Here is a 25503-nt window from a genome sequence, read left to right as displayed (position 1 = left end):
TCTATTACATGGTAAGGTTTATCAACTTAATTGTACATGAATATTCGCCGTTTACTAGTGTAAGAGAGGGGGAAAATGTTCCCTAACAAGTTTACAGGTTGCATAGGGTCTCCTATCTGATGAATAAAATGGTATGCTCATCAAAAGACTTCGCTTTGAATTCATGTCGGCTCTTTAAACTGAAGAACTATAAATCACTCTTCCCGTAGGGCATGATCTGAGAATTGAAAATTAAAACGACTAAACTTTGCCTCAGATATTAGGTCTTTTACCATATTTACCCGATGAGTGACAAATCATGTTCATCTTGTATTCATATATTTATACATAGTTCATCGCATTGCTTAGTATTATCAAGATGAACATACACAAACAATACCATTAGTCTTACAAAGCAATAACAATCATAATACATTTAAAGAAATATTGCATGAAGAAACACACATAAGTGCTTCATTAAATATATATAATATACACATGTATACACCTAAGGTTTGAGACGTTGTCACACATATTACCATTCAAGTTGACATGTATTCTTTAAGTGATACAAACCAAACATAATAATACTACTTGCAATAGCAAAACTGTCTAAATAATAATGTGTTACACTCAACAGATAAAACACATTTATACATTTTTTTTTCAGGGGAATTGCCTCGTGAGATGCCATTTTATAAAAAAAATATACATCACTTGTTTCATGTTTACAATAAGAAGTCATATCCTTAATCATATTTGGCACTTGAAAGTTTATTACATGGTAATATTTGTCTACGCAATTGAACATGAATAAAATTGGCCTATATCTACACATGGACACACGCTTACGTTGTACATACATATCTTAGCACTCAATAAACCCTCTTACGGTTACAAGGGTGCACATGCACCGACATGGGCGCCATTTTAAATGAAGACGGCTGTGGAGTGCGCGAAGTAATTAAATGCGGAGTCAAAAGAAGTTTGCTATTCTGAAAACTGTATAAGCAGTCAATTGATTTAAAAAAGATAAAAGACCTACATGTCTTTTAGGCCCTTTGTATTTTAACGACACTACGTTCTTTTTACTGTATTTCATGTAACGTAAATGAGGTTCAATCGAAAGGATGATACGTTTGATTAATTAAGAATGTCCTTATTCATTTCATTACGACGAAGCAGTGTCAATTATACTTTTAAACATTTGGTGGGTGTTTAAAGTCAAGCAAATTTTCACTATCACATGGCCCTCTGAAACCGAGTCTCGCAGGCTATGGTTCACTACACAATTTTCCTATGTTGAAATTGGCGAACTTCATACATCCCTTTTCTTTGTTACAGAAATGGGTTAAAAAAAGATGGAGTGGGCATCCTTTAATGACGCAGGAGTAAAATGAGCGCTGAGTGAGCTTTAGAATACCAATTTAGATGTATATTACCGCTCACCTAACTTTAGGGTTTAAAATGTAATTTAAGTGAGCTTTTAGAATACTGAATACGGTAGATGTATAGTACCACCCAATTAACTTAAAGACTTTAAAGGCAAGTTAAATGAGCTTTTAGAATACCGCCTCTGGTAGATGTTTAAATTCTTGAAATTCGCTCAAACCAAATATAACAACACTTTAGAGATGCAGAATAAGTATTACACGAAACAATTAACGTAAAAATAAAAAGAATATATACATTTTTACAAACATGGTTGCTTACACAACACCTACAAGTGCGCTTTGATTTTTAGCCTCCATATTTGTTATATCGTTATATCCTAAGTCGTTATATCCTAAGTTATAAGCTGCAGGGAATATTACACAGAATATCATATATAAAACTAACAATATCAGCAGAAGATGCAAGCATCTATAAATAATGAACGTATACACATAAAAGGAATTTACATTGCTTTAAGAACTTTATCAAACATCAGTTGAATTAGGGGGGGGGGGGGACACTGAAAACGACCACCAAAAAATCAATAGTAGAGTATGCATCTGCATGTTGAAGTTGTCATAATGCGGACTGGTCATAGAAATAGAAACATAAATCTCTACAATCTATAGGCAGCGTAGAATTTACACGAATAATGTAAGATCTGTCATCACATTTTTATCTCAACTGACCATTGGAAATATCTGCAAAACGAGGAATAGTCATATTTCGATGTTTAGTGAACTGTATTCATTGAGATGTATGAACATATATATGGCACAATCACCCTGTAGTGGCAAGTACGAAATTGCTTTCTCAAACAAACACCATCCTTCCTAAACACAACAACCCCAAAGAAGGAAAAGAAATAGAAGCAAAACTTACATAACTATCAAATGTTAACAACATTGTGACAAACGATAATGGATAATAATGTGTTTCTGCAGCTGACAACTATCCATTTATTTTATAGTGTTAGACGGCATCTGTGTTATAAAACACAACAGGGTCACCAAGTAATTAAGGAGAATGTGTGTGACAGAGATGCAATATATTCGTTTTCACACTGCCTCGCCCACCCCACTCCTCTCTCTCTCTCTCACTCTTACTCTCTCGTTCTAGTTTTACACCTAATCCACGTACGTGTCTACAAGTCCTCCTGATTCTACCTTAACGAGGATTGCATTTAAATCCTTTCTAGTCCGAGATGATGCAGCTTTCCAATTTTGAAGGAGGTGTATGTATTGCTCAGTTTTCTCTGTAAACTCCTTTCTGATACCTTCAGCTGTGCTGTAATCGATGCGAAGAGCAACGTAAAGATGGCTCCACCGATCAGGTGGTAGAAGCTTTGCCAGGTTCAGGATATCCGCATCTGTCACTTTCTGTTCATCCGATGGACTGAAATTTAAGAATTAAAATTGTATTATGGTTACACAAGAAGTCACTGATATTTTTAAATTTTCTGCCCCAGAGAAGGAATAAATATTAACTCTTCGAAATTGTACCATATAAAATAATTTCATAAATATGTTAGGAAATGCAAGTCGCGGCGTGGGCCGAAATTAGCCACAAATTGTTGTCTAGGAATGATTTTATAGATTTCAGGCTTTCAGATACTAAAAAGAAAAGTTGATGACAATACCACTTAAGGTACTAACTCTAGTACAACTTCTGCTACTACCAATATTTATATTAATACTTTCACTCCTCACTTCTACCATGATATTTTTCCGAACTGACATGCAAAGATTGAGAACGCTCACAAAGCGCTTTTTACTTTTACCAGAACTCAGCCTGCTCTTTGAAAAAATATGTATTAACTATTGGCTAAGTACCCTGATAGCGTTGACACCTCTGCTGATTGTGATCCTGCATCCATGGTAGAGAATGCTGCTCCTGCTGGTGGTGTCGTTATCACGTTATAAAAAAAAAGAGAATTGGGTTTGTGGATAAATAAAAGCCAGGTCCATTCCGGTCAATGTCATGAAAACAGAGTGTAACCAGTTAAAGGCTGGTCTTAAAGCAATTTTAGCATACAACTTAAAAGACTGGTATTAATAATTGATACTCTTTAAGAGATGCTACGGGGGTCGCTTCTATTATTTGAAGTACCGCTCTCTTCCAAATTCCTGATTTACTGTAGAAATATGTGAATGACTAAACCCCGTTTGACACATGACACATACATCTTGAGCTTTAAATGCAATTTTCATGTTATGATAGTGTTTGAAATACCCTTTATCTCAATGAAATTTACTGTTGTATACTTTATATGCCTTATGCAGGCTAATGCAGAATTTGTCTTGTTATATCCTCATAAAGATTATTTATGCTAAAGAAAAATGTATGTAAATATTATGTTTTGGTTGTCATAATTTTGAACTTTCTTTTGTTATTGTTCTTATTTTTTTCTTCAATATATGACCCACAAAACAGTAAGATTTATACATATATATTATTCCTAGGACCCCATTAGAATAAGCTAATTAAAAGCATTACAAGGTTATCTGTCAAAATATATATGTCCCTTCTTGAACATTTTGATCGTCAACAGTTTCAAATTGAGGTAAAATTCACATTTGATAGTATTTGCAAAGTTAATAATTGCATTCATGCTATTACATGTGGGTATCTTATGAACTCTTTAATTTTGTTAAACAAATTTTAACCGGGGATCGAAAGTTACTTCAAATCAAACACGTACTTTATTGACATTTGTCAGTCGTAATTTTTCTCATAAGTCAACCAAGTTTCACAAGACATTGTCTTTAATTCAAGGAATTAGAAGACTTTTAGACTTTCAGATCAAAGTGTGCAGCTTGTGGTCCCTCATCCATCATACATACCATCATATTTCAAGTCGAAACGAATCAGGGTAGGGTAAGAAGAAGACTTTCTTTGATCCAAGGTGAATTCGAGGAACCTTTGGCTTGCCCCCGACACGAGTGGCTTCACTTCAAAGGAGAACTGTTTACTTTCAAAGAGGTACATATCCCTTTCACCTAGTATCTATTTTAAAAGAAGAATGAATTCAAGTAAATCTGAGTTCATTTTCTCATTTTCTCAACTTAAAAGGCATAACCTGAATTTAAAACATCCTCAAATATACACCCTTGCGTATTTCCGTGTTTTACTTCCTAAAAGGTGTAAAAGCGGCGCCCAATTTTTCCTATGTCGTTTTACTCCCCAAGAACACCATTTTTTTCTCTGTGTGTACAATCGACCATATTCGTAATTTATTAAATATGATGCACGAATCTATGATAAGTGCCTCGTTATAGATTATTTCATCCGCCTGTTACGAATAATTATATTCGAGTAGTCCGAATGCGAATAGCGTACTTCAACTGTTGCTAGATGAGACAAACATTAAGCTTCTGCATTAAATTTCATTGCATTAAAAAATGGTTTATTTTTTTAAATCATCGATATACCCCTAGCTTTGAAACACAGAATATACCTGTTTGTCAATGTTCTCCTTATTTTCCTTTGAGCCATCGAACAACTCGATATTGATATCACCATACCTCCATTCTACGAACATTGGCTGGGGTGGATAGAGCTTTCTGTACTCCTTCATTTCTTCGTTTATTTTCTGTTGGAGCAAAACATAATGGATGGTAAAGAAGACAACCCCCTCAATGTCTTTCTTTGTATATATTATGTATGTATACATAAAGAAAGAGAGAAAGCTACATATGAATAGTTATAAACAAATATATATTTTCTTTTTACAATTCTAGGATATTAATTAGATATTAAAGGTACTATAGATGTCCCATTAGCAGTCCCAAAATATGAAAAGATTAAATTCCAACGGCATTTAAAAGATAAAACTAATTTAGAACTTCCCTAAAAAGAGGGGGCTTGAAAATGTCTTTAAGTGGGAAAATAACGACTATTTGTTATCCAATCGACTTAAGAGCTATAGCGCCAGTAAGTAATAGTCTGACTTTCAGACCATTGTAACGAATGGTCGTACGATTTATGCTGCACAAAGATTCGTTCAGTTTAATTTTGGCCATTACAAGAAGTGGGTTATTGATGTAGACAAATGCTCATGTACCCTTTACAGATCATTTTATTTATGTTATTACCAAAGAAGAAAAAAGCCAGTCAGTCACTCAATAGTGTCTGAAAAAGAAGTCTAGCAAGTAAACGGGTTTCCTTGCATAATTTGAATATTAGGACACTGCTAACGTTTAAATTTCACAGACATGACATACATGACATATTCACAATTCCTACAAAGTTCTACAGAATTTGTTGTTGGCTGTAAAAGGGACATTGTTTCTTTAAATTAAAAAAGAGCAAATGTGTCCCTATCCCCTCCCCCCGCACAGCAACTAATTTAGACGTCATGAATCATGAAATAGCCAGAAATGTGTTAACTTTCTTTTCTTTCTTTTCAGATAACTTATGGGGGATGATAACTTTTTTTCTCGTTCTCTAATTAATTTATCTTTATGCCTGTTTACAAAATAGTGAAGAATACCTGGCATCAAATGCGAAAATCTGGGGACCCTCTTTAATTGCATGTTGTTATATTTTCGACTCACTTGCTAGAATATTTGCTCCGACACACAACCCATCACCCCCCTCCCCCCATTTAAAACTATTTTCAACGGCCAAACGCCCTTATCTCTGTCTCACCTCAATAACATCCACGAGATCGTCATATATGCAGAGTAGCACTAAGTGCGTGAACCCTTTCATGACAGGTGGTCGTATATATGGCGTGCACCGGACCCTCTTTCCAATGAAGTATCGAGTGAATACGGCCACAATCCACCAATCACTAAAATGATCTACGTAGAAATCCAAGTCCTTTGATCTGACGTCACAACGTGGACAACCATTGGTGGATGCGGGAATTCTCAGAAAAGTTGTTGAGTCTATAACAACGAGATTATATCATAAATATTAGGTCTACAAGAAACTTGTCATTGGATTATTTTTGACAAATGCTATGTTATTGGTGATTCTTAATAATACAACACATTATTGAGAGACAGCATATAGATATGCATGCATCAACTTTCACTATGAAGTAGATCAAGAGTCATCAGCCAATTACTTTTCTTCTTCCTTTTCCCCCTATTATTATTATTTATTTATTTATTTGGAGGGAGAGGGGCGAGGATAGGGGCATATGCCCCATGTTTCCATAAAATCATCTTCTGGTCCATAAATAAGTTAAAACTAAGTTTACTGAATTAAAAAAACATCAAATAATAAAAGGAAACTTAAGGTGACACGAATTTGTCCTATTTTGAAATGTAACAATAATTTTACTTATATTCCGTGTTATATTTCTATGTCAAAATTGTTTGTTTGTTAGATGAAAAATGCATTTGAGCTGCAGTAAATTGGATATGAACTTGCTCCTGCGACTATTGCTCCGCTTCAATCTCCTCCAATACACCAATCCTTAACTTTAACCATGGAATTAACACAACACCTAACCCTAACCATATCCCCAATCTTAAACCTAACCTGGAACTCAATTGCTACCATAACCGAATGCCTATAACTTTGAAGAAATAAAGCTCGGAACAATTATTGTCGCAGAAACTTTTGTGAGGTCCCCGAGGTAATTGCCCCATACCTTTGTTGCGGGTGTAGAAGACGATCTCTGCACGTCTTGGATTGGTGAAATGTGCATTATGGTCCAACGTGACCTTGATAGTTTCGCTGAGCTTGACTCCAGAAGGTGAGAATCTGATGCCGCATGATATTAATACTTCATTATCTTGAAGCGTAAGTTCTTGAGGACTATCTGTCAAAAAATCCCAGTGGATTTTCTTCCCATCTGAAAAATAAAGGTTGGTAGAGTACTAAAAGATTGTTAATTTTCTCAACTGTAAAATATTATATAATTTACTTGAATAGCATGTTTTCAAGAGTTATACAATGATCACCATAACCATCATCACCAAAATCGTCACCATCATCAATCACTGCCACCATCATCATTATCATCATCTTCACCACCACCAACACCATCATCATCAACACCGTCAACATCATCATCACTACCACCATCATACATCGGTCACACCGGCAGACCTTTCAAAAGACCGACTCCAAACTGAACTATTTTTAGCCATTGTGTGTAATGTCATCGTTTGTTCGGTTTGTCATCAGTCTGGTGTCAGTCTCGTCGGTGTGACTGAGGTATCAGCATCACTGCCATTATAATCATCATCGTCACCATAATCCTACTCATTACTTCAATCTTCATCCTCAGACCGAGGACACCCATATGCGCACACTTAAACAAATGAAGGTGCGGTGAGTGCATAAGTGCGCCACAATCATTAAACAATATTGTATAAAGAGTTAACATTGTTATTCATATCACTAATGTATCATGATATACAGTTTCATTGTGTACATTATTGTTACCAGTGCTATGTATCTGTTCGTCGTGGTATTTGTATATGAAATACAACTTTTGGTAGCAATGAAGGAATAAAAATAATAAAATTATGGACCTGGCAAAACAAACTTCTTTACCTCAAAGCGGCTGTTGCAGGTTTACAAAATACTTGTATGCAGGTCATAATGTTTTGAGTTATTCTTCCGCTTAGCTCTCTTTCCGATTCCTTTGTGTCCAGGGCTCAATTAAGTATTCAGTAAATTTCTTGACGGCGAAATCGTGTATAACCTTAATTAAGTAAAGGCGAAGAATGTTATCTGTCGATGTCTCAGTTAAGGTCAGGTGACAAATCAAGTGAACAACATTTTGTCTGTCCTCTTTTCATATTCATCTTCCACCAAATTTTAAAAGCAATCATACTCTCACCATATAACAATGCATTTTTACGATACAGTGTCATGTGTACGTTCTTGTTTGGGAGTTCTCTATCAAAACCGATTTTATTGAATGACAACGCATATCATATTTGAATAGGCCGACAGTTGTTTTACCTCCACCGGCCACATTACCTTGGTTCTCGGAGGACTTGTCATCTAGAAGAGGTTGGTTAGTGGTTGATGTAGGCTCATGTGTCATGGTCTGTCCTCCTGAGGGCCCTTGCGCATGCGCTGCTTTGGGGAAATCTAGTCCTGCTTTTGGGAAATGAGAAAAGGTAATATTTAGGACTCGAGATATTTGACACAAACCACACAATAAAGAAAACCCCATATCATTTATAAGATATATATATTTTGTTAATAATCTTGATCGACATAATCACTGCTGACTACACAGATCTGTATTAAAATAAAGATTCTTAATTTGTAGGTAAATATACCTATGTGTTCTTGCGTAAAAATATTCACCTGCCTCAGATGCATAAAACGTATCTCACCTAAGGCGTAGTCTATTGGCTCTACACTGTCTGTTCCATCAGTTTGCGCCTTTTCCGGAAGATTGTCATAATCGTTCTTCTCGGTCTCCGCAGTTCCTCTGTTGAAAAAAAAAAAAAAAAAAAAAATTAAAAAATCAACAGTTAACCACTAGGTTATTATAAAACCCTTAAAAATTTGTAAGTTTTTTGTTACTTAAGAATGAAAAGTGGACTGGTTAAATTAGGGCATGTGTTGAATACTTTTAGATGTAAGCATTATTGTGTCATATTGTCATGAAACATACATCGAGACAGATCAATTTTTCACATAATGATGACAAAACTAATTTAGTTATCATCTGTACATTGAACTGCGTTGAAGTTCATGTACATTGTACCTATTAACGTTTAGTGAATTATCTTTCATTTAGAGGACACCCAATCTGTCCTATCGGAGAAATTTAAGCGTTAGCAGTGTCCCAGTATTCAAATCATGCAAGGAAACCCTTTGACTTTCTAGACTTCACTGTCAGACACTATTGAGTAATCGTTCAACATTAGTTATACACGGCGGCCATTTTGTATATACATTTATTTATATCCAAGGTAGTCCACGTAGAACTAGTGAGGTGCTCTGGACATGTTGATACCCAACACCCTTTATAATATTTCATGTCTAAAAAAAAACCTGCTTTGCCGCCTGTGTATTGATACTCACATCCGCTCACAATGCTGAGCAAACTGTAATGATTTCGCATGGGTGGGATTCATATCAACAACCCAATAATCGAGAGCTAACAACTTGAACCACTATACCACAACACCTTCTAAATGAAATCTTTCGAATTTTTCTTGTCATAGCAGTCGGAAGCAAAATTAAAAATTAAAGATAATTGTCCCTATCTATAATTCGCAGGAGAGTATAGTGAGCTACACCACATTTTTAAGAAATGTATGTATTCAATAGCGAGTAGTAGTACACTGTAAATATCATATTCATTCAAACAGTTTTCATTTTTGTCAAATTACCTGTTGGCGATCTTGACTGGAATATGGGTTTTCCCGCCGTATTCCAATTTCGTTTGCGCCAATGGCTGCCACATTTTGAACATTCAATGTAGAACATAATTTGCAGCCTTCTCTATTTCTTATCAAATATGGCGCTCATTTTTCGTCTTTGTACGTATGGCTTTTTATCTTCTTTTCCTACAGGATCTATTCTTTCATTGCATTCATTTTTATTTTCGTGTGCAAAATTTTGCAAAGAATTTTAAATACATGCTTAAAGACATAACTTGATTACGTTTTAACATTGATGAAATGTATTGCACAAGTGTCAACATTGCATGCCCATTAACTATAACGAGATTGATGAATGTCTGCTGCATACTGACAGGCACAAAATCGGATGCTCTTGGCGCGTGTTTCGGAATTGAAATATTATCATACACTTCAAAATGAAATGACCCATGACCCTAAAATTAAACCAGAAGTTAAAATATCACTTTGGGAATGGGAATTATGATCAAAGCAAACATTCAATTTCGCACAATACTGAGTTAACTGAATGTTAATTTGCATACTGATTTTACGAAGGTGAGCGGGAAAAGAAATGCCGCTGTAATACAAGCATCAGCACATGAAATTAGATTGCGAGACTCATGAACACTTAACCTTACTGATATAATTCCTCAGCTAATGCTTGAGATGTGCCAGCAGTTTTCGTATTCAAGAGAGCAATGCCCTTTCCACTATCTGAAATATAATGAAATATTAATAAAGTAGTATTGACACGTGGTACTGACAGATTATAATTAATGTGAATGATCCCATTAATAATACCGACATCAATTTATATCCTCATCAAATAAGAAGCCGATACAATACATGTAACAATGGATGAAATATTGCATGATACCCCCACCCCACACGCACCGCACAGTATTTCACATTTAAAAATGCAATTTTAAATTTATTTTAATGGTGTTGGATCCTTGGATCCAGTAGTCATGGTTTAAATACATTTTAATGTTTATTTCACATAGTAGCTACTCTATAATCATTTAAGCTACCAATCGCTATTTTTTAACGTGTATATATATTGAATTTAAATTAAGCTAATTACAAAGGGGAATACTATCAATATATAACTGTAGAATACAAGATTGTGATTTTACTAAATATTGTCGTATACATTCACTAGGCCAATAAATTATTCCACAACTATTCCAAAATGATAAAATTGAATGATTCCTTCTTATGTTGTACTTGAGAGCAGTAGAAGACTGTCATTGCATGATTTATGATACCCTTGGTTTTCTCTGCTTTCGAAACGTCCTGCACAGACTCCCAAACCAGCTTCAGTGTCTGCTTTGCTTCGGGCCCTGAAGTCTGAGATGCTTTCCAACTTGAGAGCATTTGGATGTTAGCATTTTTCCTGTTGTATAGTATCCGATGTTCAATGTGTTGTAACTCTGACGTGTTGAATCCCAGCTTCTCGCCAATCTCAAAGAACTTTTCCGGTCTGATCTGACGGGCGAACGCGAGCAGTGTCCTGTCAGGAATTTCTCTGTATCATTGGATAAAGTCATAAGTCAAGAAACCCTCACGTATAGTTTCATCGCTTCTTCAAAGTAATGCATCAACTCACCGAGATATTTATATATTGAGAGTTTCAAGGTACTGGTATGTGGGCGTGCGCGTGTGTAAATCTTGTTCTCTTTTGTTAATTTCCATTTCAATATTGACCATATTTCATTCATACATTGTCATTTCTGAATGATATGTGATATGCATAAACTTGATTTCATGCGTACACTTTTGGTCACAACCATGTACGTTCAAGCGTCACGGCGAATGCGTACGCGTGCTTCAAAATCAAAAATTGGTCAAGATGCTTATTGGACTAATTTACTGCAAGTTCAGACGCTCTTGTGCGTGCCGTCCGTACTGATGGTATTAATTCAAGTTTTTCACTTGTTTTGTGTTGCTGATACTATTCTTAGCAATGTTTAAGTCACGTTTTGCTTTTATTGAACTAAATTTAGCTCATAAACATTAATTCAACCTCAAAATTGACGCATGCACGCTTTTGCAGAAATTTCCAAAAGTGGTTAAAAAAGTACCTATTTTTAATTTCTATAACTCTTCAGAATGGCTGGTTACCCCCCCCCCCCCCTCCCTTTTTTTATTTTTTTATGTTCTGATAGGGTATGAATTGTAGATGCGATTTCATGTATCACGTTTGCTGTTAGAATGCTTTGATGTTAACATAGTGCCAATTAAAAAAAAAAGATTGAATATGATTTGATTAGGTAATATTTGCCGTTGTTGTTTTGAATATATCCCGTCTATCCCTTCTCTAATGTTTCCCATATTTTACTATGTTGTAGCTTAGAATTTACTCTACAAATGTTCTGTGATTATTTATTTTTTTAAGAAGACGGGAGCGTAGTAAAAATTCTGATTTAAGATGAAGACTGCAAAATCTGCCATTATGGTTTCTACTTGTACGTGCTATCTCCTATTGAGTTTGTGTCATGTTTTCGTCATGGATAGTTTAAATGTTTCAGACCTTCTATTGTACGTTTTTGATCAAAATACGGGAACATCGACTCTCGACCGTCAACATTGCTTTTCTTGCTGCTCTTTACGATCCAACATATATGTATAATAAATAATCAGAAATTTAACTTCATGAACGGCATGTTATTTTGCTGCTAGTTCGCCTACTCCTGTCATTAATTTAATGGTTACATGGTTATACTAAACAATAGTCATGACAATTATTTCTACTGTTTCTACATCCTTGATTACTAATTGAGCTTGTACATAGGCATGCTATATGAGTGGAGGGTGGAATTTTGTTAAAGACCAAATCTTCCTTTGAGTTTCTACATGTGTTAGGTCTCCATTAAAGCAGCAGATCACCTAATTCGTCTCTGTTACGAATTCAATGTCTAGTTTCCCAATTGTAATAATCAGGCGTTTGTGTAAAAACTGTATTGATAACACTGCAGCCAGTTTATTTTCATTGGCGGTAATAAATACAACCCACGTACAATATCGATTCTATAAACACCATAGTTGACATAAATTAAAATCTTACCCAGTGAGTCCAATGTCTGATGCACGTAGGTGATGCAAAAGTAGAACATAAAGATATAAACATGAAAACAAATAAAGAATAACATTGTAAGAATAAACAATTTATTTAAAAAAATTAAATCAAACTAGATGTTAGCCTTGTTTATATACGCCAAGCTAATTAAGTCATGTACATCTCTCACACTCCCTTCTACATGTACGATGTGCGAATACTAGATAAGTAGTATTTTCAGTATCCCACCCACTATTTCTTCTATCTTTTCTCTGTTGTAGAATAAAATGACATGTATTGCGTATTACTGTCAAACCTGCCTACAGCGAACGCCCACTGGAAACACAAAAAGAGGTCTTTGTAGACAGGTGGTCACTAAAGCAGGTATGACTGTATAACATCTCGAAATAACTCAAATAAAATAATGTTCACTACATTTCAGCCCTTAGTTCAACGCACTATTAACAGTTATCTAAAGCTCTAACATATTTATAGACTGTTATGCGCCATAAGCGTCTCGAAATAGATTTACTGAAACTTACTCTTAATTCTATCCTCAACCCTAACTTCTAGCAACATACAATAGTGAAATACAATTTGAAATGGGTGTCAATTTGCCATGAAACCATATTTATTATCAAAAATTATCCTGATTATAAAACCCTATGAAACTACGTTGTTTAAAAAACAACGGAAAGTACTATTGTGTACTCGTCCCTTGGTTAGCAGGAAGGTTGAAGCACACTGTTTTACAATAATGTCAGTTCAATGAAGGTTCGATTTAAAAAAGAGTGAATTAATCTTAATTCTAATTAAAAAAATTCTAGTGTAGTATAGGGGAGTAATTTTCTTCATTTTAAATGGACATCAACGAGAAATACAAACCGACACTTTTTTTCAAAAGTCAGACCTGATATGGCGATTCCTTCTGCTGGTGAATCTAAAGATTCCATGAGTGAGAGGAACGTTTCCTTTGCTGCTTGGCCGGACGGTTGTCTCTCTCTCCATGTCACCAACATGTCATAGATGGCCTGCTCTCTGTCACGGAACCTCCTGTATTCTATGACATCCAGTTGTTGTATGGTGAAACCAAGAGCTACTCCCAAATCATAGAACTGGTCTACTGTCATTGTTTGGGCTATTGTAAGGACATCAATGTCCGGCAGGTCACTTTTCAAGACTTCTTCCACAGCCCTGCAAGACAAAGTGAGGGTTTTCTGGTAAATTTGCCTCGGTGAAACTATTTTAAAACGATGGTTATAAATGTATGAACAACAACCTGACGCTAATGACTTATTGCAGGACATTTCTTTATATTTGTCCATATACATCATAGACCCAAGAATGATTACACAACAAATGTTCCGAAGGCAATGGCTTCATGGTGTATATGTACCGGTATAGCATTTAATACAGGAACTTCAGCTCAAGACCAAATGTTACATCCATTCTGATTTATACAATTAACCAAAAGTTCGATTGCTTCATCGGCCCTATGAATATCTTTGACGGAATAGAAACGGAGAAAACTGAATCCATTTCTGATCGCCTTTGCAAAGTAAAAAATAATATGGTGGGTAAACAAATTTGGTGTTGTTTCACGTGATCTATTCGAATCCATAATTATTTTGGTCAAGTCTTGAAAAGAAAAAAAAAACAGAGGAATTAGTTTAATGTATTCACAATTCTTAAAGAGGATACAGTTTCATTCCTACAAACGATATACATGTAGCTTTGTTCAAATAAAACAGCCGTGTTATCTATTTACTACACAAATGCCTAACTTCAACTTAGGACCAAATGTTCCATTCATTTCAATTTATAAACGCAAATTCAATTCCTATTGCCTCATCGGCCCTATCAATATCTTTGACGAAACAGAGCATTGAAACAGATAAATGTCATCTAATACGTTTCTGATCACCTTCTGCAACGTAGAAATAATGAGATACGAAAAGTACTTGAATTTATAATTATTTTCTTCAAGTCCTAAAATGAAAAACAAAAACAGAAGTATTGTTTGGAATTATTCCACAACGATTATTCTTAAAGAGTATTAACTTCCATTCCAATAAAGCTGATATACATGTATTTTGGTCCAAACGAAACAGCATTATCATCTATGATGTATGATTTTAAGCTTACCCAACAAATGAAAGGGGCTCAGAGGGAGAAAGGTATTCCTGTCCATCTACAATTTTTTAAAGAAAGGGAAAATTAAAGAGAAAATACAAGAATGACTTGAGCTTTTTTTTATTATTATCATTACTAATATCATACAACTTCCTCTGCTTATGGTCTCCAGTTTTCAAACAGTTTGCTGAACCCTGTGTCTAATGATTGAATTTACAGAAGAAGTATATGTACAATGAGTCATGTGAAATTGAACATATACAAAACAGCGAATGAACAACTGCCCCCATTTCGTATTTCATGACGAAATGTAAAAAAAATCATGCCAAGAAGAAATGAAAATAAAACATTCCAAACTTCATTTTGGCTAAATTTCTGGAAAATCTTAGTTATTATGCATTGTTTATTCACGTTCTTTCTTTGATCATACTCTTGAGTTACTAACCACGAACTAACTGATAATTTGATGAAGAGAGATTAACTATACCCGTGTGTCTGATGATAAAAGCAGTTGATCGAGACACCCCTAGTCTTCGAGCTTGTGTAATTGTAATGGTTATCCTTGTGAATTCTTCATCAGTAGGAGTCACGGAAAACAATAGGTTGTGTCCCATCTTGCCACAGACATCCTCCAAAGAGAGAACCTGTGATATTGAAATAAAGAAACAACTAACAATACTAAATTTAAAACAATGTCATTAAAAGGAAAAATAAGACAATGTCGAGATGTTTAAATTTATTCATAGCATTTCCTGTTACAATCAAGATCACAACTTTTATTTCGATAAATCAGCTCAAGGGTGATTTTAATACCCTAATGTATTTCCCCTAGAAATAATGTTCAACTACGTCATTGTGATAATTTTACAATCAGATAGTTCAATAAGTGTTATACGAGGGTATTAAAATATACTGATTTTTTTTTTTTAAGATGCGATTGTGTTTACCATGGATACATTCCCCAAGAGTACCAATTAGGGGAGTGCGTATAGTAGCACTTAATTCATATGATTGAGAGTAAACGCCCCTCTCGTCCTCCTTGGTGTGAACTGCATCGCCTTCGAACCTAAGGCATCAATAAGATGATTTTCTTGTCGGATAACTTCATCAAACATTGAAAGGGAATGTTTATTAACATTGCTCGTTAGAAATGTCACATACAAATTTTAAAAAGAAATATGTCAAAGGTAAGAACGGTAAAACGTGAGAATACCAGAGGATGATAGAGTAATGTCAGAGGTAAACATTCCCGTGGTAATAACGCCAAAGGTAAAAGGTGAGGTAGATGCAGAATCTTAGAATGCCAGATGTAAGAATGATAGACCCTCAATAATGTTTACCTCCAACATTTTTATCTCTGATATTTTTAATTAAACCTGGGTAAAATTTAAGGAAACAATATAAGCTTGATCATTAAATATAGCCTTTGCTATGAAAACACAAAAGTTATGTACTTGCTACAGATTATTGACACGTCATACAAATCCTTTTGATTTTGTATTACCTTGCTTTCAACTTGTTTGCCCTCTTGATGACACGTCACTGTGACGTCACCAGACTCAGACTCAACACTGAAGGGAACGGAGCGGTGGCTCTTGTGGTACGACTGCTGTTTCTTCTCCTTTTGTATATCCTATTTAACAGGAAGAGACTTAGTACCGTCAATACACATTAATGAGAAAAAAAAGCATTTCCTCTCGGTGAAGAAAATGTTTTGAACCTCAACTAGTTTATTACTCTTAGAATGAAGTGGTTTTAAATATTTCTTGGCAGTGAGAAATCACGGTTTTTTAAAAGTCCATACTCCTGTATTGATGCTGTGGTTGGGTAGAACTTTCTTCATTTATAATGTGTTTCTTTGTTTCTCATTCACTCTATCAAAGACAAATTGAAATTGACAATGAAAGCTGGTAGCGAATTCCCTAAAGTCTTACCTAAAGTCATACAATGGGAGTTATACAAAACGTATTTGACCCTCTGTAACCATGAACATGAATAAATTTCTACATGAAGGGCTCTGTGTAGATGTTAAAAGACACAGACAATTGTATCATTCATTGGGGGCAAATTTGCTTAATACAGTAGATATTCATTGATTTTAAAAACTAACTTTATTTTCATTATTGCAAAGTTGAAACTTTGATTTGACAAGGTTACCAAAATTCAATGCCTGGAAACAATCGAAGTAATGATTATCATAAATTACAAAACGCTTAAATACGGCCCCGGCATAACACCTGAAGAGCTCTCCGAACGCTGCTGAGATGTGTGAGATCACAGTATGGACATGATTTGCACAAGCAGACGATGTCCCATGACATCTCACACATTTTCAGTGCCTGTATTTTCATCTTTTCTTGAGTTCTTTCTCTTACTTCACTACCGTCAGGCTAAATGTATAATATATTGCCTCACTCTAAACCCGCGCATGGTTTTATTTTAATGACAAATGCAGTGATACAAAATTAAAGGAATCTGTCGCTTGTAAACAAAATAAGACGCCATTGTATTTTCAAGTGCACACACCGCGGTATGTTCGGCGTTTCAAGAGGGAACAAATGCCGTCCTTAATATCATTCCGAGGGGTTTTCAATTTGAAAGTCTGGTTTCTTTGATTGTTAATTAACCCCTATCCTGTGTATTTACAAGCAAAAGATTTTAGTTATAAGAATCGGGTCATATCCCCTTTTGAATGGTTTGACATGCCATTATATTTATATACACTTAACTCATTACAATTTGAGAAATAATAGCTTTGCAATTATGTTCATTCTTTATGGGATGTCGTCTGCTTGGGCAGTATTGGTCCATATATTGACGTCATTAAAACATCGTTATTTTTCCGGCGAATCTCGCGTATATCCCAGCTGCTATGGAGGTGGTTGTATTTGTATTTTTACAAATCACCCGATATGAAGTTGACCTAAAACTTGTACGATGGCCATCTGTTAGCTTACCAGTTTCTAGTGATACTTTAGTTGACATATTTGTGATTTTCTTTGAATTTCACCTTTAATACGGGACGAGATATGATAGCATTGCAGTTTTAATTATATAATTTTAAACGAGTAAACATTGACCACAATTCCTTTACAGTTTCATGAAGACTTTGATTCAACACGTATCAATAAGACGGCCTTCCCCTAAAGCAGAAATCAGACTGCCTGAAGAAGCCATTAGGAACTGGTGAAACATCGCGGAGTAGTTGTAAGTAATACATTCCAACAATTAATGCCAATAATCAGGTGCTTTTTACTGACCGTTTCCATCCCAGGAAGGTCCGCATGCATCTGCAGGTGAACTTCAAACTCTTGTCGTCCCTCTATCTTGTCTGGAATGTATGGAGTACATATAAGTTGGTGTTGGATAACCTGTTGTTCGAGAGGAATAAGAACCCACCACTCAGCACATTTTCCAATGTACAGCTCAAGATGTCTCTCGTACACTTTGCAGTATGGTGGTTCCGTTGATGAGCTGGATGATCTGTTTCTTGATGTTATTGTTACATCTGGTGTAAGTGGATAACAAAACAAAAATGCTTTTGTTGTTGACAACGCCAAAGGTCGATTTGTCCGTTTAACAGTGAAACCTTAGATGTATACTAACATCAAAATAGTGGGTATTCTTGTCAAGAATAATTATTTTGAATGATTTTGAATTTAAGGAGCCATATCAAACAGCACCAACTCCCCCTTCATCACTTCCCCTTTACTGAAAGTTTCCAAAGATTTTTTAGTTGCAAATTGTTCCTCACAGCGTTTTGGGACTGTGGTGAGGACGATACATGCTTCAACTATTAACTCCGGGATCACAATTGTCTCCGAGAACACACCCGATGGTGGCATGTAGTACTAGCGAAGAGGAAAAAGAATATATATATATTTTTCTTAATTTTCAATTGGTTTAACATGATGATGATGGTGACTCTTTCTATAACGTCGGTGTCCGCCTCAGATGGGCGCTCGTGGTGCTTGCTCTGTCTTACAAATGCTAAAAATGGATCTCGTTGCATCAATTTGCATTTATCTCAGTATTAGATATACGTAATTTTCTTAATCTAACCAAATAGACTCACCCGTGCCTGGATACAATACACGGGAAACGATGTTTGGTTTCACTTGATCAGGGTTCACGACCAAGGCATAGTGTGGTATCCTGATCTTAACAGGTTGGTGGAAGATCATGTTTGGAGGACCACATCTGATCCCGTAGCAGGCCACTGATTCATCATCTTTGATGTCAACACTAGGAGTGTCTTGTAAGAGTGTTAAAGTAATCTTGCACCGGTCACTCTGGTGAATAGCCTCCGGAGGAATCAACATTGATACGCCATGGTCTTCTAGTTCAATTTCCTGACTGGTATTCCTTTCGACTTCAACAGAGACGATGGCAGGTGTTGATGGTTCAGCTGTTATTTATTTTAAACAAAGGAAAATGACACAATAATAAGAACAGATATAATCGACAAAGCAACTGTAAATTCAGATCGGGATAGTCGTTGGAATGATATACCAATATATAAATATAGTTCTCATCTCATTTCTGTTCACAAAAATGATTCACTCTATTACAGCTGACAAGTTGAGTAAATTACCCAAACACTGACGTTCCCTCCTGGGAGTAATAGTTGAAATAGGGTATATGGTAAATCTGTAATATATTATCGATATTGCATCTTTATTTATATCCATTTGTTTATTTATATATGCTTTCTTAAATTAGGGGCTCATCCAACGTTCATGGCTCGTATTTGGGTACTTGATGGAAACTTTCCTCTTAGTTTTTTATATATGAATACGAATGCAGTTTTTAGGGAGTACCTGAGTGAAGTTTGTGTGTCCAATTAAGTAAATGGCCCAGACAATGAATTATTTAATTCATTCTTCTTTGGAATGGAAAAAAAAAATTATCGCTAGACTTTAATATGTGACGATATGGATAAGAAAACAAAATAGACCCCCTAGTTTAGCATTTACACTGAGAAATGTGTTTGAAGGACGTTCTTACCTCGATAAGACTGGATCTCCTCTAGAGAAGGTAATCTGAAATTAATCAGTGCAGATGTAATAAAGTGCATATAAGTCATTTCTATACAATTTGTGCTGTGAAAAGATGTATTGTTTCAACTTATGGTACATTACCAAAATGATATTGACATGCATCAAATAAATGTCATCGAATACGTTTCTTTTCAACTTCTGCAACGTAGAAATAATGAGGTGCGAAAAGTACTTGAATTTCTAATTATTTTCTTCAAGTCCTAAAATGAAAGACAAAAACAGAAGTATTGTTTGGAATTATTCCACAACAATTATTCTTAAAGAGTATAACTTCCATTCCAATAAAGCTGTTATACATGTAGTTTTGTCCAAACAAAACAGTATTATCATCTATGATGTATGATTTTAGCTTACCCAACAAATGAAAGGGGCTCAGAAGGAGCTAGGTGTTCCTGTCCATCTACAATTTTTTGAAGAAAAGGAAAATTAAAGAGAAAATACAAGAATGACTTGATCTTTTTCTTGGTTATAATCATTACTAAAATTAGACAACTTCCTCTGCTTATGGTCTCTAGTTTTTGAACAGTTTGCTAAACCCTGTGTCTAATTATTAGACTTACAGATGAAGTATATGTATAATGAGTCATGTGAAATTGAACATATATGACCAAAAAAAACAAATGAACAAATGCCCCCATTTCTTATTTCATGACGAAATGTAAAAAAAATCATACCAAGAAGATATGAAAAAAACATTCCGAACTGCATTTTGGCTAAATTTTTAGGATAATCTTAGTTATTATTCATTGTTTATTGAAAAACATTGCATTCGGATGCAATTATCTCAAAAGCGCTAGAATCATTTCTCGAGAGATTTATTCAAGTCTTTCACGTTCTTTCTTTGATCATACTCTTGAGTTACTAACCACGAACTAACTGATAATTTGATGAAGAGAGATTAACTATACCCGTGTGTCTGATGATAAAAGCAATTGATCGAGACATCCCTAGCCTTCCAGCCTGTGTAATTGTAATGGTTATCCCTGTGAATTCTTCATCAGTAGAAGTCACGGACAACAATAGGTTGTGTCTCATCTTGCCACAAACATCCTTCAAAGAGAGAACCTGTGATATTGAAATAAAGAAAAAAATAACAATACTAAATTTAAAACAATGTCATTACAAGGAAAAATACGACAAAGTCGAGATGTGTAAATTTATTCATAGCATTTCCTGTTATCATCACGATCACAACTTGTTTTCGATAAATCAGCTCAAGGGCGATTTTAGTACCCTAATGTATTTCCCCTAGAAATAATGTTCAACTACGTAATTGTCATAATTTTACAATCAGATAGTTCAATAAGTGTTATACGAGGGTATTAAAATATACTGATTTTTGTTAAAGATGCGATTGTGTTTACCACGGATACATTCCTCAATAGTACCAAATGCACCAATTAAGAGGAGTGGGTATGGTAAACACTTAGTTCATATGATTGATGGTAAATGCCCCTCTCTTCCTCCTTGGTGTGAACTGCATCTCCATCAAACATAAGGCATCAATAGGATGATGTTCGTGTCGGATAACTTCATAAAACATTGAAAGAGAATGTTTAAGTAACATTGCCCGGTAAAAATATCACATACAAAATGTTAAGGGAAAAACGTCAAAGTAAGAACGGTAAAACGTGAGAATACCAGAAGATGATAGAGGTAAAAGTGTCAGAGGTAAACATTCCCGTGGTAAAAATGCCAAAGGTAAAAGGTGAGGTAGATGCAGAATTTCAGAATGACAGATGTAAGAATGATAGACCTTCATACAGGTTTACCTCTGACATGTTTGCCTTCAAAAATTTTATCTCTGATATTTTTAATTAAACCTGGGTAATTCTTTAGGAAACAATAATAGCTTGATCATCAAATATAGCCTTTGCTATGAAACACAAAAGTTATATATTTTCTACAGATTATTGACACGTCATACAAATCCTTTTGAGTTTTGATTACCTTGCTTTCAACTTGTTTGCCCTCTCGATGACACGTCACTGCGACGTCACCAGACTTAGACTCAACACTGAAGGGAACGGAGCGGTGGCTCTTGTGGTACGACTGCTGCTTCTTCTCCTTCCGTATATCCTATTTCATAGGAAGAGACTTAGAACCGTCAATACACATTAATGAGAAAAAAAGCATTTCCTTTCGGTGAAGAAATGTTTTGAACCTCAACAGAAAACTAATAACTAGTTTATCACCCTTAGAATGAAGTGGTTCTAAATATTTCCGGGCAGTGAGAAATCACGGTTTTTTAAAAGTCCATACTCCTGTCTTGATGCTATGGTTGGGTAAAACTGTCATTAATAATTTGTTTCTTTGTTTCTCATTCACTCTATCAAAGAAAAATTGAAATTGACAAGGAAAGTTGGTAGTGAATTCTCTGAAGTCTTACCTATAGTCATACATTGGGAGTTATACAGAACGTATTTGACCCTCTGTAACCATGAACATGAATGAATTTCTAAATGAAGGGCTCTGTGTAGATGTTAAAAGACACAGACAATTGTATAATTCATTCGGGGCAAATGCTTAATACGGGACGAGATATGATAGCATTGCAGTTTTAATTATATCATTTAAAACGAGTACATATTGACTACAATTCCTTTACAGTTTCATGAAGACTTTGATTAATCACGTAGCAATAAAATGGGCTTCCCTTAAAACAGAAGTCAGACTGCCTGAACAGGCCAGTAGGAGCTGGTCCAGTAGTTGTAAGTAATACATTCCCTCAATTAATTGCCAATAATCAGGTGTTTTTTACTGACCGTTTCCATCCCAGGAAGGTCCGCATGCATATGCAGGTGAACTTCAAACTCTTGTCCTCTCTCTATCTTGTCTGGGATGTATGGAGTGCATTTAAGTTGGTGTTGGATCACCTGTTGTTCGAGAGGAATAAGAACCCACCACTCAGCACATTTTCCAATGTACAGCTCAAGATGTCTCTTGTACACTCTGCAGTATGGTGGTTCGTTTGGTGAGCTGGATGATCTTTTTCTTGATGTTATTGTTACATCTGGTGTAAGTGGATAACAAAACAAAATGCGTTTTTTGTTCACAACACCACGGGGCCGATTTGTCATTTGAACAGTGAAATCTTAGATGTATACTGACATCAAAATAATATTTATATCCATAGTGGGTGATCTTGTCAAGAGTAATTATTTCGAATGGTTTTGAATTTAAGGAGCCATATCAAACAGCACCAACTCTCCCTTCATATACTAGTATCAAATGCAGGTAATTTTCTTAATCTAACCAAATAGACTCACCCGTGCCTGGATACAATACACGGGAAACGATGTTTGGTTTCCCTTGATCAGGGTTCATGACCAAGGAATAGTGTGGGATCCTGATCTTAACAGGTTGGTGGAAGATCATGTTTGGAGGATCACATCTGATCCCGTAGCAGACCACTGATTCATCATCTTGGATGTCGACACTTGGAGGGTCTTGTAAGAGGGTTAAAGTGATCTTGCACGGGTCACTCTGATGAACAGCCTCCGGAGGAATCAACATTGATACGCCATGGTCTTCTAGTTCAATTTCCTGACTGGTTCTCCTTACGACTTCAACGGAGACGATGGCAGGTGTTGATGGTTCAGCTGTTATTTATTTTAAACAAAGGAAAATGACACAATAATAAGAACGGATATAATCGACAAAGTAACTGTAAATTCAGATCGGGATAGTCGTTGGAATGATATACCAATATATAAATATAGTTCTCATCTCATTTCTGTTCTCAAAAAGGATTCACTCTATTAAAACTGAGAGGTTGAGTTAATTACCCAAACACTGACGTTCCCTCCTGGTTTGTAATAGTTGAATTAGGGTATATCAGGGCATGTCACCTCCCTGGGTATATGGTAAATCTATAATTTTGTATCGGTATTGCATCTTTATTTATATCCATCTGTGTATTTATATATGCTTTTTTAAATTGAGGGCTCACCCAACGTTCATGGCTCGTATTTGGGTAATTGATGGAAACATGACTCTTAGTTTTTCATAAATACAAATGCAGTATTTAGTAGGGAGTAGCTGAGTGATTTGTGTGTGCGATTAAGTAAATGGCCCAGACAATGAATTATTAAATTCCTTCTTCTTTGAGATGGAAAACAAAGAAGGGTTATTGCTAGATTTTAAGATGTGACTTAATGGATAAGAACTAATTAGAATCACTTATTTAGCTATTATACTGAGAAAAAGCTGATTGTGTTTGAAGGACGTTCTTACCTCGGTAAGTCTGGATCTCCTCCAAAGAAGGTAACCTGAAAATAATCAGTGCGGAAGTCGATAAGATATTCCTATACAATTTGTGCTGTGAAAACGTGTATTTGTTTCAACCTATGGTATATTACTTAAATGATATTGACATGCATCAAACAACTGTTAAATGTCAAACACTTATCGAGGCCCATTATTTGAAGAAAAAAAAGAGTCTACAAAAAGAAGAAAAATACAATTTTTCTTATATGTGTATATATACTGACCATCTGAGTATATTAGAATAAAACAAGGATGAGGTGGACTCTACGGCCTTCATGTACAAGTAAAGGTCACAATTGTCACAATATATGTACAATTTATTGTTTGAAAAATACATTTATACTTAACTGGTAAGATTTACAATAAGGCTAGAGTTACAACAACAAAAAAGAGACAAGATTCTATTACCAAATATCAAAAGTGGAAGATGAACAAATGCTTTATTTTCCTTGGGTTTTGTTAAATTGTTTGTTTTTTAAAACTGGAGGGGACAAAAGGCTAATTTGTTTAGACTTAAAGTATCACCTCGACAAAATCATCTGTTTGACCACTTCGTCCTTGGCGTATTGAATTGGTAGGTTGCCTGTTGTGTCCCTCACATCTAACTTGGCTCCATTCTCTAGGAGATAAAACACCAAGGCCTTCTCAGGAGACAGTTCGCCCTTGTAATACTCATCAGAGATCTGAAACATAAAAATATATACTTTTGTATTAGAATAGGACCGTTCGTCAAATGAACACCCTACGCATAGTTTAACGCTGCCTCTTGGATTCACAATAGTAGAAATAACTATGTACGTTGCAAACTTCCCTCCATACGCACGAACACACGCACAAGCATCAACATACACATTTTCTTTGGCCAATCACGGCTATCGTATTTTAGGAGTCACTAATGACCTAAAGGAGCACATTCTTCATGCAGACTCCAAAAATCTTACCAATATTTGGCCGTATCGTAATTTGTTGTTCAGACTCTCGTCGGTCTGGTGTCAGTCTAGTTTGTGTTCCTGAGGTACAACTCACCTCTTTTAGTGTATCCGTGTCATCCACAATTCTGCCGCTCTCATAGCAGAGTTTAATGGCTCTATGGAGACACGTCTGGCCGTCAGTTGACTGGACATTGAGATCAGCTCCCTCAGAAACTAACTTCTCAATAGTGGAGGTATGACCGTCTTGGATGGCAAGATGGATACCCGCTAAATCATTCTAGTCCAGCAGGATATAAGAAAATACG

The 25503-nt window shown here is 35.5% G+C and overlaps 2 protein-coding genes across 2 annotated transcripts; both read right to left on the bottom strand.

The window, feature by feature from the left end:
- Positions 1 to 2513: 2513 nt before the first annotated feature.
- Positions 2514 to 20392, bottom strand: LOC105442168. Its single transcript, XM_030988549.1, has 13 exons — positions 20352 to 20392; positions 13715 to 13998; positions 12814 to 12829; positions 11015 to 11274; positions 10385 to 10460; positions 8727 to 8824; positions 8362 to 8484; positions 7019 to 7222; positions 6064 to 6305; positions 4871 to 5005; positions 4257 to 4419; positions 3246 to 3309; positions 2514 to 2808 (listed from the first exon to the last, which is right to left on the bottom strand). The coding sequence occupies exons 2-13, from the start codon at positions 13932 to 13934 to the stop codon at positions 2541 to 2543; spliced, it is 1869 nt and encodes a 622-aa protein (XP_030844409.1). The 5' UTR covers positions 13935 to 13998; positions 20352 to 20392; the 3' UTR covers positions 2514 to 2540.
- Positions 20393 to 20815: 423 nt separating this feature from the next.
- Positions 20816 to 23713, bottom strand: LOC115925046. The gene is made up of 4 exons (XM_030988195.1): positions 23267 to 23713; positions 22763 to 23010; positions 21948 to 22076; positions 20816 to 21062 (listed from the first exon to the last, which is right to left on the bottom strand). Exons 1-4 carry the CDS (start codon positions 23511 to 23513, stop codon positions 20859 to 20861), a joined length of 828 nt encoding a protein of 275 aa, XP_030844055.1. The 5' UTR covers positions 23514 to 23713; the 3' UTR covers positions 20816 to 20858.
- Positions 23714 to 25503: the final 1790 nt, after the last annotated feature.

The sequence above is a fragment of the Strongylocentrotus purpuratus genome, unplaced genomic scaffold, assembly GCF_000002235.5.
Source record: "Strongylocentrotus purpuratus isolate Spur 01 unplaced genomic scaffold, Spur_5.0 spur5_scaffold_17, whole genome shotgun sequence".
Classification (NCBI taxonomy): domain Eukaryota; kingdom Metazoa; phylum Echinodermata; class Echinoidea; order Camarodonta; family Strongylocentrotidae; genus Strongylocentrotus; species Strongylocentrotus purpuratus.
This window is presented reverse-complemented; position numbering and strand designations above follow the sequence as displayed.